Below are 14,527 nucleotides of genomic sequence, written 5' to 3'. Positions count from 1 at the left end.
TTGGGAAATTATGAGAGGCACACTGACGGAAGACTATTACCAGTTTCTTAAATTTATCAGCAGCGATTTCTTTTCTGAGATAACAGCAATAAGCATTGCCGAAGTGCTTTGTACATGTCAGGAAATACGATCTGAAGAATAATAGCTCCGCTTAACGGTAGGCGGTTAAAAAAAAAATATTCCGTCGAATTCTAGAATGAGGCACTGTTGACATTCTTTTCCGCAGTGTTCTGTTTGTGTCTTCTACTTTGTCCTAACTAAGTCCTAAGCGTGGAGGTGGCCCACAGTTTGATTTCCATAGTATCTTTGTCTAAAACAAAAATTATATGTTACAGGGTTCTCATTCGGCATTTGTTTTCGCTATATCTATGTCCGAATTGGAAAATTTTATCTCAAAATTTTTCGAATTTTCGATTTAATGTAACAGAAAGGTTCTACTTTCTGTGAAATTTGAATCTAGAAATCAGTACGAGTTTGCTGAATACCAAGTAGCTTTTCCTGGGTCGCGAAGAGGGATACAACAATGCAAGCTGTACAGTACAGTACGTATCCGCAAATTACAACGGTAACACAGACAGGATAGTTAGTGAACAGTGTACTAACATTTGCTTTTGTTTCTCTCGTCAAGAACCAGCCTACGGCAGGAACTTAGTAAAAGAAAACATGAGAAGTAAGGGCGAGAATGCATCACCAGACTTTAAAAACAGAACTTTCACTCCGGCACTGTCGCGCTCCGTAAGTAACTATCTATTTAGTTTCTGTACAATTAACGCTGCACGTTATTTGGATGAAATTTCCTCACAGACGTGCAAAAAATGACACTTCGATATTTATGACTACAATTCGTTAGTCGCTACCGGCATGATGAGATATTGGTAAGGGTACACAAGTAGAAAATGAGCTGTGCTAGCTACGTTCTTTCATACCGTAATTGGTTATTTCGTGGTCATGCTACCTTTAAAATTAATGACGTGTTGTGATTACTGAGCAAAGGCTCAACAAATGTTTTGCACATTTTCGAACATACTAAGTTACGCAGAGAATGAAAGAGTAAACCATATGAGGGGGAAAAAAAGGTCACAGTGAAATAAAAACTCTGTGATAATTCCGGTAACTAAAATAAAGAAAGTCTGTAAGTAAATGAAAATCTCTGCACAACCACGAAATCAAGGAATGCTGCAGAACAAAATTCAATACAGTACATTGCTCCAACCCGAGCATTTTAACGTGTCTGGATGCTCCTTGTCATATTGTCGAGATGTTGCTGCTCAGACTTGCCCCTGTCTTCGACAGTGAGTCGTCTTAAGTCAGCCAGGATCTACGGAGGAAGGAAGAACAAGATTAAATGATAGACGACAAACCTGGGCTTGATTGAAGAAGGAAGGGAAAGGAATCGGACATGATCTAACAAAGAAACTATCTCGGGATTAGCTTTTAGGGTAATTCCATACCCATTTGACACAGAAAAGTAACATTTTCAATCCGAGCATCTCAGATTTCTTTCAAAGTTGATATGTCCAGTAATCTAGATAAGAGGTGTAAACTACTAATTTGCAGCAGTACCGTACGATATATGACACTTGTGAAGAAAATTACAGCCCAGCTAAATTTTGAAATGGTGTGGAATTTACTTTGTTTCCCTCAGCAAAAATGGCCATAATACTTGTTCTAATCCAGAAACAACAGTGAAACTTTGTCACTGGGAAACTAATGAGTAGGGCTTTAGGGTCTACATTGATATTCAACGTGGTGGTTTCTAAGATTTTTCTCATGCAAGATCATTGACAGTGAACTTTGACCTGGAAAATCACAAAACACCCAACATTTAATTTTTATGAAAAAAGTATTGTATTGCCCCAGTATATTACTATGCACATGGTACATATCAAGATGGCACACCAAAGGCATCATGCCCAAAAATTTATTTCGTCTGCATCACTACACTATCAAAATGCAGTACGGTAAGTATTTCATAACTATGAAACACAAATTAATGAAAAGTATAGCTTATATGTATTATTATACAAAAATATGGTTTACATCATTGTAGCATTACAAACCTCTTACAAAGCAAATTCAACGAAAAGTAAGAAGTAAAGTGTACAACTTACAAAGTAGACGCTTTTCTTGCATTTTTCATAATTTATGTACATAAATCGCATACTTGTTGGAGACTTGTCCATTTCCTAATGTAAGTTTTCTGAATTTCTCTTGAATTTTTAGTTTTTATGATGAACTGTGTGCTAAATATGGCAAAATACATTTAAAAATGGCACTGACATAAGCATTAGGCTACGCTACGGGTTAGTCTGTTACTACAACCTTTATGTGGCTTTCACGTTCAGACCTAGACCTCGGACTATGCTTCAGTTCAGTCTGTCACCACAATCAAGATTTCAGGGGGATGAGGGAGTCTGTACTACACTTTAGCCAAAAAGTGTTTACAACTCTTCTCACAAGGCTGCAGTTAAATGATTAGTTTTCATCAGACCTGTGCAGAGTGAGTTATGTCCTTGCAGTTGGTGTCACATGATCCAGTCTTGTGCAAATGCCATATCGTCTGAAAATGCAACTATCTTGTTTGGCAGGAAACACAAGTGATGGAGATGGCCCATACCGGTGCAAATACCTGGCCTGCACTTCAACATTCTCTACAAAAGTTTGTAAGACATATCCAATGCTCTAATGATTTTCATACAGACAGGAAAAAATTCTGTGTATGAAATGTGTTTTATTCACTGTAGCAGTCTATATCTACTTACATACACCGCAGGCCACTATTAGTCATTTACAGTCCTATTCCACCCATAAATAGAGCAGTGGAAAAAAGGAACTGTCTATAAGCCTCCATACAAGCCATAATTTCTCTTATATTATATCTGTGGCCCTCATGAGAAACTTGCATTCGTAGCAGTACTATCTGCAGTCAGTCTCAAATGCCAGTTCTTTAAATTTCTGCAATAGCATCTCATGCAAAAAGTGCCGTCTGCCATCCCGGTATTCTCATTTGAGTTCATGAAGCATCTATTTAATACTTGCAGCCACGCGGGACTAGCCGTGCAGTCGGAGGCGCTGCAGTCATGGACTGAGCAGCTGGTCCTGGTGGAGGTTTGAGTCCTCCCTCGGGCATGGGTGTGTGTGTGTTTGTCCTTAAGATAATTTAGGTTAAGTAGTGTGTAAACTTAGGGACTGATGACCTTAGCAGTTAAGTTCCATAAGATTTCACAAACATTTGAACATTTTTTTAATACTCGCATGTTGATCAAATCTACCAGTCACAAATATAATTGCATGCTTCTGAAATGCTTCAGTGTCTTCCTTTAATTCAATCTGTGGGAATCCGAAACACTTCAGCAGTTCTCAAGAATGAGTCACACTAGCGTTCATTATGCCATCTCCTTTAGAGATGAGCAACACTTCCCAAAAATTTTCCGAAGCAGACGAAGTCGAGCATTCAGGCTCCCTAGTACCAACCTGATGTGCCCATTCCATTTCATATTGCCTTGGACTGTTATGCCTAGATATTTAACTGATCTGACTGTATGAAACAGCACACTACCAATGCTGTATTCGAATGTTGCAGGATTGGTTTCCCTACACTTCTGCATTAACTCACATTTTTCTACATTTAGAGCAAGCTGCCATTCATCACACCAAATAGAAATTCTGTCAAAGTCATATTGTATTACCCTGCATCTACATCTACATGGATACTCCGTAAATCACACTTAAGTGCATGGTGGAGCCTACAGTTACTCAATGATGACATCTTCCCATGCACCACAGCATTATCAGCAAAGAGATAAGTTTCTGCTAACTTGGTGCATCAGATCATTTGTGTACAGAGAGAATAAGAGTGGTCTTATCTCTCTTCCAATGTGATACCCTTGTCTCTGATGCACACTCACCATCGGTTCTATCACTTAAAAAAGTCTTTGAGCCACTCACATATCTGGGAACTTAGTCCTAATCACTGGCTCTTTTCTGCTGAATATTGAAGTGGAATATATTGTTATTTTTAGTATGTTGCTGTTGTGGTATTTAGACCAATAGTTGGTTTGATGCAGCTCTCCATCCCACTCTATCCCTTGTGTACCTCTTCATCCGCAAAAAACTACTGCTAGTTAGTTAGTTGTTTAGTTACGCTCTCCATTGATCAATAGCGTGGAAAAACCATTATATTGTGGAACGTGTCAAATGTGCAAGAAATGCCCACATGAAACAAGGTTTTCTTTTTCTTTTTTCTTTCTTTCTTTTTTTTTTTTTTTACGTTGTAGTGTTATACCTAAAAATTTCTGTTATCTATCCCATTCCCTTAAATGGCACAAAATGCATATATTGTATCTCCAGATTTATTTACTCATATTCAAGAATTCATTTATGGTATAGAAGGAGTTGTCAAGGAGGTATGATTTCAGTTTGTTTTTGAAACTATTACTGCTGTCTTTCAGACATTTTATTTCATGTGGTGATTTATCAAATATTTTATAGCAGCTTATTTTGCCCCTTTCTGTGTCAAAGATAGGTTAAGTAAAGGATACTGTAGATCTTTCTTTTTTCTGGTATTGTAATCATGAATGCCACTTTGATTTTAAACTGGTCCATGTGGTTGAGAAAAAATTTCACTACAGAGTAAATGCACTGTGAAGCAGCTGTAAGAATTCCTAATCTTTTAAACAGATGCCAACGAGATGTGTTATTACGAACCCCACACATTATTCTAACTACTTTCTTTTGAGCAGTGAATACCTTTTGCCTAAGTGTTGAGTTGCTCCAGAATATTATTCCATATGACATCAGAGAGTGGAAGTATGCAAAGTATGTTAGCTTACTAATTTCTACATCCTCAAAATGGGCAATTATTCTGATTGCAAAAGTTGCTGAACTTAGTCACTTTAGGAGATGCAAAATATGAATTTTCCAATGAAGATTCTCATCTATATGTACACCCAAAAACTTAGTATTCTCTACCCTGGCTACTGACATCTTTTGATGTGTTATGTTTATTCAGGGAATTATACTTTTTGCAGCAGAAAATTGGACGTACTGTGTATTTTCTAGGTTCAGAGCAAAGCCATTCGCAGAAAACCAATTAATAACTTTTCCAAAGACCTTATTTGTATCATTTTATACTGGACTTTCTTTTACTGGATTAATAATTATGCTTGTATCATCAGCACACAGTGTCAGTGCAGCATCTCGTTTCCCATAAGAAGGGAGGTCATTCACATATATCAAGAACAGGAGGGGACCTATAATCGAACCTTGTGGAACACCCTAATGTAATTTCACCCCAGTTAGATGAAGTGCGACCTACATCCTTGTGGATCTGTTTACTATATTCATCTCTTGGTCTCTTTTTATGATGTTTAACCCTCACACTTCCCTTACAATAAATTAGTGATCCCTTGATATCTTGGAATGTGTCCCATCAACTGATCCCTTCTTTTGGTCAAGTTGTACCACAGTTTTTTTCTTCCCAAGTATGTTCAGTACCTCCTAATTAGTTACATGATCTACACATCTAATCTTCAATGTTCCTGCAGCAACACATTTCAAAAGTGTCTAGTTTTATTTTTGCCTAAACTGTTTATCGTCCATGTTTCACTTCCATACATGGCAACACTCCAAACAGATACATTCAGAAAAGACTTCCTGACACTTAAATCTATATTAGACATTAACAAATTTCTCTTCTTCAGAAATGCTTTCCTTATCATTGCCAGTCTACATTTTATATCATCTCTGCTTTGGCCACCATTAGTTATTTTGCTGCACAAACAGCAAAATTCATCTACTACTTTAATTATCTCATTTCCTATTCTAATTCCCTTAGCATCACCTGATTTAACGTGGCTATATTCCATTACCCTTGTTGATGCTCATATTATATCCTCCTTTCAATATACTGTACATCCTGTTCAAGTGCTCTTCCAAGTCCTTTGCATTTCTGAAAGAATTGCAGTGTCATCAACAAATCTTGAAGTTTTTATTTCTTCTTTGTGAACTTTAATTAATAACACAATTTATTTTTTGGTTTCGTTTACTGCTTGTTCAGTGTACAGACTGAATAACATCAGGTATAGGTAACAACCCTGTCTCACTCCATTCTCAACCACTGCTTTTCCTTTCATGACTGTTGTAACTGCCATTGGGTTTTTGTACAAGTTGTACTGGCCTTTTGCTCCCTTTACTTGACCGCTGCTACCTTCAGAATTTCAAACATAGTGTTCCAGACAACATTGTCAAAAGCTTTTTCTAAGTCTACAAATGCTATAAACATAGGTTTGCCTTTCATTAAGCTGTCTTCTAAGATAAGTCATTGGGTCAATATTCACTCGCATGTTCACACATTTCTCCAGCATCCAAACTGATCTTCAAATGGTTCAAATGGCTCTGAGCACTATGGGACTCAACAGCTGTGGTCATCAGTCCCCTAGAACTTAGAACTACTTAAACCTAACTAACATAAGGACATCACACACATCCATGCCCGAGGCAGGATTCGAACCTGCGACCATAGCAGTCGCACGGCTCCGGACTGCGCGCCTAGAACTGCGAGACCACCGCGGCCGGCAAAATTGATCTTCCACAAGGTTGGCTTCTACATTGGTAACAATACGCAATGAAGCTCATGGTGCCATGGAATCATCCTTGTCTTCTTGAAAAGTTGCTTCAGCTTGACAATGTTTTCATTATGGTTCGAAGCTGATGTTTAGTGGAAGAAACATGAAGAATATCTTTTATGGACCACTGACACAACTGTGAACATGGTTTTCATGTGTTCATTTGTATGTGATGAAATTGTGCTGGAACGAATATAAACACACACACACACACACACACACACACACACACACACACACACACACACACACACACACACACACTTAACATAGTCATATATTTCCACATGTGACACATTCATGGTGTATTTTATTAGTATTTGCATCTCAGAACTAAGCTACAAGTAATTGATTGAATGATGGAGTATTCTCTGCAGAACTGCAAACAACAACGTATTAATTTACTGTATGTTCTTCATTAGTGATTTTAAAGAACTGTGACTGCTGCTGTGTAATAAATAAGTACAGTAGGAGCTTTATGCCAACACCTGAATGAAATTGTATGTCTCTAGAACTACACTGCCTGTAGTTAACCAACACTTTAGCATAATTTTGTCAGTGCCATTCATACCAAATAGGTCAGTCAATCTTGCCACACTCAGATAAGAGGGATGCTCACTTAAGAAACACACTGAAAGAGCAGGATTCATGTTATAAATTTTACTCATTGTTTTTATGATGGTAATTTTTGTTCTTGACACTTTGTTTGTTCTTATAATTTACACCCTTCAAACATTAGAATTCTGGTGTGAGACATATATACAGACAGCTTGCCATTGACCCTGACAAGGACACAGTGCTTTGGCCACAAATCACAAAATTCTGATAATCCATCCAATTGTTACATCTGTGTACGTGTCTTAGAAATATGTACACAATTCAGTAAAATTCTGGAATACTAGCTGCTTCTGCTTACATACTCTAACTCCATTTTCTTTCACAGACAAATGATCTTTACCCCCTGGTATCACCCAGGGGATATTATCATCACAAGCAGAATCATGTACTCATTGAACTGTTTGCTCACACAATGTCTTACATGGCTTTGGATATGATGTCTCTACTATACCATGTGCTGCTACAAACTGTTTTGCTTTCCATACCATGTAATTGGAAGTGGAAAATACTTTCATTGTTTTCCTTATAATCCAATTCTTTGGGATTGGAAAAGTCCCATGCTTCTTGACAGGGCATGGGGGAACGATGTGGGAGACCCGCACTGCTGTACTATGCATGGTCCTAATGGAGGCGGTTTACCATTGTCTTTCTCCAACTGTAATGGGGATGAATGATAATGATAAATATGACACAACACCCAGTCATCTCATGGCAGGTGAAAATCCCTGACCCCACCAGGAATCGAACCCAGGACCCCGTGCTCAGGAAGCGAGATGCTACCTCAAGACCACGAGTTGCGGACACTTTGGAATTACAATTAAAATTTGTAATTTGTCATGCACAGGGTGTACTGTCTGCGTTATGACACTTAGCTTTCTGGGATGTGATTTTGCTTTCTGCATTTTTTGTGCTCTTGTTTTTCCAGCTGTGCCACATAATTATGCTCCAATACAGGCAACATTTTTAATTACTGCTTTGGGTAGTTTTCCTCATGTTGAAGCTTCTTTTTCTTCACATGAGCTTCACCCATGTGCTGAAGGGCCATATTTAAAGAACCTACTGACAGATCAGATGCTATTTCATATTCCTTTACATCTCCTATGAAAGTACCTAGTACAACTGAGACTACACCTACAGGGGTTGATGGAATTTGTGATATTTGCTTTTAACATTTGCTGCAAATTTTTCCTTCCAGTAATACTTACAGGACCCTTGTTTGCCACACATTCTGGAAGATTCAATTCAGTTTCTTTATTCATATGTTAACAATGTACACTCCTGGAAATGGAAAAAAGAACACATTGACACCGGTGTGTCAGACCCACCATACTTGCTCCGGACACTGCGAGAGGGCTGTACAAGCAATGATCATACGCACGGCACAGCGGACACACCAGGAATGGCGTCGAATGGCGCTAGCTGCGCAGCATTTGTGCACCGCCGCCGTCAGTGTCAGCCAGTTTGCCGTGGCATACGGAGCTCCATCGCAGTCTTTAACACTGGCAGCATGCCGCGACAGCGTGGACGTGAACCGTATGTGCAGTTGACGGACTTTGAGCGAGGGCATATAGTGGGCATGCGGGAGGCCGGGTGGATTTACCGCCGAATTGCTCAACAAGTGGGCTGTGAGGTCTCCACAGTACATCGATGTTGTCACCAGTGGTCGGCGGAAGGTGCACGTGCCCGTCGACCTGGGACCGGACTGCAGCGACGCACGGATGCACGCCAAGACCGTAGGATCCTACGCAGTGCCGTAGGGGACCGCACCGCCACTTCCCAGCAAATTAGGGACACTGTTGCTCCTGCGGTATCGGCGAGGACCATTCGCAACCGTCTCCATGAAGCTGGGCTATGGTTCCGCACACCGTTAGGCCGTCTTCCACTCACGATGAGAGTCGTTTCTGCCTTGGTGCCAATGATGGTCGTATGTGTGTTTGGCGCCGTGCAGGTGAGCGCCACAATCAGGACTGCATACGACCGAGGCACACAGGGCCAACACTCGGCATCATGGTTTGGGGAGCGATCTCCTACACTGGCCGTACACCTCTGGTGATTGTCGAGGGGACACTGAATAGCGCACAGTACATCCAAACCGCCATCGAACCCATCGTTCTACCATTCCTAGACCGGCAAGGGACCTTGCTGTTCCAACAGGACAATGCACGTCCGCATGTATCCCGTGCCACCCAACGTGCTCTAGCAGGTGTAAGTCAACTACCCTGGCCAGCAAGATCTCCGGATCTGTCCCCCATTGAGCATGTTTGGACTGGATGAAGCGTCGTCTCACGCGGTCTGCACGTCCAGCACGAATGCTGGTCCAACTGAGGCGCCAGGTGGAAATGGCATGGCAAGCCATTCCACAGGACTACATCCAGCATCTCTACGATCGTCTCCATGGGAGAATAGCAGCCTGCATTGCTGCGAAAGGTGGATACACACTGTACTAGTGCCGACATTGTGCACGCTCTGTTGCCTGTGTCTATGTGCCTGTGGTTCTGTCAGTGTGATGATGTGATGTATCTGACCCCAGGAATGTGTCAATAAAGTTTCCCCTTCCTGGGACAATGAATTCACGGTGTTCTTATTTCAATTTCCAGGAGTGTATATGGATATAGTCAAATCACAGTCAGGGTTTTTTACAATAAAATGTCGTAATTTTAAGTTGTTTACAATTTTACATAAAATTATGATCGTCTTACATCAGTATATGTAAATAATTTTACTTTTTCATATTCAGATGTTCTTCAATGTTATCAAAGCTTTGCATTATTAAAAATTGTGTTGGTCTAATTTGTATTCATGAAATTCTTTACTTTTCTGTAATGTAGCAGGCAATTCACTAAAAAGTACTTCTGGTTGATAATGTACACTTTTTTGGTAAAGGGCATTTTTGTCAGTGGCTCTGTGAAAGTCATCTCTGTTTTGTAGTTATCAACTTGATTATTCAGTTTTGAAAGTTCTTGGCTGAGTTTTCAGAAAGCACACACCTTCATAAATGTCTAATCCAGGAAATATCATCATTATTATAAATTCTTTTAATATTTTCCTTCATGATGGTCTTACCGTGAGCTGCTTTGATTATTCCAGCAGCACTTTTTTTAAGTTTGGAAGTTTGTTTTTCCATTCCTGTATTCTCCCAGAAGATCTTACCATATATGAGCAAGCTGTTCATATAAGCACAAATGGCACACAACATTGATTCAATACTGCGACAGTCCTGAAGCATTCTTAGCACAGAACAGCATTTAATTAGCTTTTTATTCAAATATTCTACATCCTTCTCCCGCCTCATGTGTTTATCCACCCACATGTTTAGAAATTTTGTGACTGGAACTTGTGCAATAGCATAGTTACCTAACTCAGCTTTTGCACTGCCTCTATCTTTACTTTTAATATTACTGAAATTCATTTATGCTGCTTTTTCCTTATTTATGACCAAAGCATTATCCCTAAACTATTTTCCTGCCTCATCTATTGCCTTAGAGACTTTCTGCTCTAGGTCATCCTCCATGCATCCTTTTATAAAAATGTGCATGCCGTCGGCAAACATCACTTTATTGGCACCGATGGTTTGGCAGATCATTTATATATGCCAGGAACAATAGAGGGCCTAATACAGAACACTGATACACAAAGCTCACAGAATGTTCATTCAGCACAGAGACAATCTGTTGATCTGTTGAGTATCTTCTGTCACTTTACCCTCACTTTTGATTTTGAAGTACTTAGTTTCAATTTACCTATGCTATTGTTTATAACCTTCCAAATCAGTTTTGATTTATTGTTTCCCCTGTTGATATATGAATCGTTGCTTAGCCTTTTTGCTGCTTGTAAAACTTTCCGGCAGACCCTTTTCTATTTTCTATACTGTGGTTTTATTGTTGCGTTCATTTTGACATGTCTGATTAAGTTTCTAAGAGTGACTGATGATTTTTTAATCCCTTGTGTTACCTATGTGTTTGACTTCTCTTTGACTTGAATTCTTTCTAATGGAAATACCACATCATAGCAATATTTGTAATCAGTGAAAAATGTGTTGTACTTTTTGTCTACATCATCAGCTTGTTCTCTGTCCCAGTGCATCCGTTTTGCATACTATTTAAAACCTTTATGGTGTCAGCATTAACAAGTCTTCGTGATATATATTTTTTGTATATTTCTTATTGTTCCCATTCTTTATCATAATTTTAATGCTATATGATCAGGAAATCCAGTATCTGTTACTTCAACATTATAGTCATGGTCTTGTCTGTTGATAAAAATCTGATGAACTGTTATTTTAGATCCATTCTCTTACCTGGTAATTTCCTGTACAGTTGGCTGCATGTTGTATGAGCTAAACAGATTAAATAATTGCACCTTTTCCTCATTACTTTTGTTAAAATTAATGTTAAAGCCACCAAGAACTCTGTTGCATTTTGAACTATTTCTCAATTCATGTAAAAGATCACCCATAGAGCCTAATAATATGGTAAAGTCACCTGATGGGGACCTGTAGATGCAGGCAATGATAGTTTGACAGTCTGTCAGTTAAAATATACAATATTCAAATTTTTTCTGCAGACTTCACCTTGCTAAGTTTTACTACCCCTAATATAGACGCATATACCTCCACATTTATAAGTTTCCCTGAAAAAGCACTTGTCAGATCAAAGTCTGGTATTTTTGCTCAACAAATCTGTGTGTCTTGGAGGCATTGCTCATTAATAAACAACTGGCCGCCATGTCATTCTCAGCCCACAGGCATCGCTGGATGCGGATATTGAGGGACATGTGGTCAGCACACCACTCTCCTGTCCGTATGTCAGGTCCAAGACCGGAGGCACTACTTTCCAGTCAAGTAGTTCCTCAGTTTGCTTCACAAGGGCTGAGTGAACCCCGCTTGCCAACAGCGCTCGGCAGAGTGAATGGTCACCCATCCAAGTGCTAGCCCAGCCCAACAGTGCTTAACAACTGCGATCTGACGGGAACCGGTGTTACCACTGCATGGCCGTTGGCCCTCCTTAAGATTAAGATTTAAAATGACTTCCAGTTCATACAGTTTGTTGCCTTATCCTTGCTTATTTTGATACAGTTAAGTTAAGAGACTGACACCTAGATTTGGTGAGCTGCTTGCTTCGGAGTCCCCTTAAGGCTGCTTGGCAGAAAAAGAATCCTTCAGGCATGATGGCTGTATCACTCTTCTTCTGAATAGCACTTGATTAATTGTTTCTGCTGGACTAGATGCTCTTGATGCTGCTGATGATGATAGATCAACTGATGGTGACGCTTCTGCTGCTGCTGGTTTTCTGCTATTGTTGCAGATGCTGACAGAGCCTCTGCTGCTACGAGTAGTTGTTGTTGATCTGCTGTCTATAATGGTGGTTCCTCTGCTGCTGATAGTTGTTAATGCTGTTGCCGTTGTTCTGTTGTTGCTGTTACTGGTAATAATGATAACTCTGCAACTGCCGCTGGTGACTCTGCTGTTGCAGACAATTTTTGTTTTGGTGAAATTCGGGTTGGAGTTCTTTGCTCTACAGACAACTCATTAATGAATTTAAATATTTTGGCACTCATAATTTTTTCCCTTATGCATTCATGTGGAGACTGTGCCTAAAGTGCTCCATGTTCTGACTGTTTATCTGTGTATCCTGTTTCCCATAGCAATTTCAGTGCCTACACACAAGTTTTTCATCAAATCATGCCTCTGTGGAATACTGACAATGTGGAAATGTGCTTGAGGCATTATTTTTATTATTTGCTTCAGAACACTTGTTGCGCATAAAGTTTTGTTGTGATAAATATCATTCGCACCTCTGATTAAAAAGTAACACTTACGAGGTGTCATTAACTTGTCTGAGCTTTTCAAAACTTTGCATAGTGGCAAGCCTATCTTCATAATGCCTGTTGCATTAAGATCTGGGTGATTATTTCTCGCAATTTCTCTAATTCTTCTTCCATGGCTATCAGCAAAGCTGTAAGTCCATTGCTTGTACCCTCGTTTAAACATTGCATGGCTATTTGGATTTCTTTGACTGCAAATATTCACTTTGTCTTTTTTCTACATTTAATTCCTCAGATTCTTCTGTACTATTGTACTTTCTTGTTTAAAGAGAGTGCAGCAGTTCAATTTGAACTTGAAATAAATTTTTTATGTCCAGCTACTTAATATTACTTCACAACACATACAAACTGCAGTTTGTGTAAACAAGCAACATCCATAAAACAGGATAAAGATGACTGATTGAAATAAAAGTCTCTCTGATTGGCTATACACAGTAAGAAATGTCCACCAATTGGTCAGAATAATAGTGACTGCTATTGGCTGTTGTTATCAGACTTTGTTTTAAGTCTCAATAGTCAAACTTGATATAATTGCCAAATGTGGCACTGCATGGTATGTCATTGGTCACATCAGAAGTAAAATACAAAATAAATTTCACAAACCAAGTGTAGATGACAATTCATAGCATGCCATAAATTCACTAGGTTAGATTTAAAAATGATAATAGAACTGGATACATAGTTGCTTACTGCATTTGTCATGTTTATGGTAGTGTAGGGGAGGATACTCAGTATACTTTAAAAAAATGAAAATGGTGGGTTTTCTTACATTCAAGGTGTAACATTAAGATCAATAACGTTGTATATGAAAATTGTTTGAAACATACCATGTTACATATCATTGTAAAGCTCTACTCATTATCTTTTTCAGTGATACAAGTTTTATAGCTGCATCAGGATTACAACCAGAATTATAGTCATTTAAATTGAAATGGGCACAAAATTTCCAGATTTTAAAGATCTACAACTTTCTTCACAATTGTCATGTATCTACAAATTGGTAATTTTACATCTCTTATCTGGATCATAGAATTCACCAAATTTAAAGAAACATGAGTGGATTCGGGTAATGAAGTGTTGAACTGACACTGTACACCTTTAAGTGATTTACGTTAAATATAAATATCAATGGTCGAATCAAAATTTGTAGTGTGTGTGTGTGTGTGTGTGTGTGTGTGTGTGTGTGTGTGTGGTTGTGTGTGTGTGTGTGTGTGTGTGTGTGTGTGTGTGTGTGTGTGTGTGTGTGTGTGTGTGTTGTAAAAGGAGGCTTCTTGTGATCCAATGCAAGTTTCAATTTCTCCCATGCAGGGTTCACATCAGCAGATAGTTAGCAGTATCACCTGTTGTGTTTGGTTGCATTCATTATGAGGTAGGTCTTCAGTGTTTGGTGTGTCTGAATGATGTCACTTCGATATTCGCTAATTTAGTGACAAACTTCTTGTGCTTCCAAGCATTCTTAC

General features: G+C 39.1%; 1 protein-coding gene across 1 annotated transcript in view; it reads left to right on the top strand.

Annotated features, from left to right (window-relative positions):
- Positions 1–309: 309 nt before the first annotated feature.
- Positions 310–14,527, top strand: part of LOC126336333 (uncharacterized) — a 257,872-nt gene continuing 243,654 nt past the window's right edge. The window contains exons 1-2 of the mRNA XM_049999896.1: positions 310–542; positions 629–735. Coding sequence (XP_049855853.1) covers positions 524–542; positions 629–735 — 126 coding nt within the window. The 5' untranslated portion in view covers positions 310–523. The remainder of the gene's footprint in view (positions 543–628; positions 736–14,527) is intronic.

Source organism: Schistocerca gregaria, chromosome 2 (genome assembly GCF_023897955.1).
Source record: "Schistocerca gregaria isolate iqSchGreg1 chromosome 2, iqSchGreg1.2, whole genome shotgun sequence".
Lineage (NCBI taxonomy): Eukaryota > Metazoa > Arthropoda > Insecta > Orthoptera > Acrididae > Schistocerca > Schistocerca gregaria.
The sequence above is the reverse complement of the archived record's forward strand: the minus strand, read 5'-3'. Positions and strand labels throughout refer to the sequence as shown.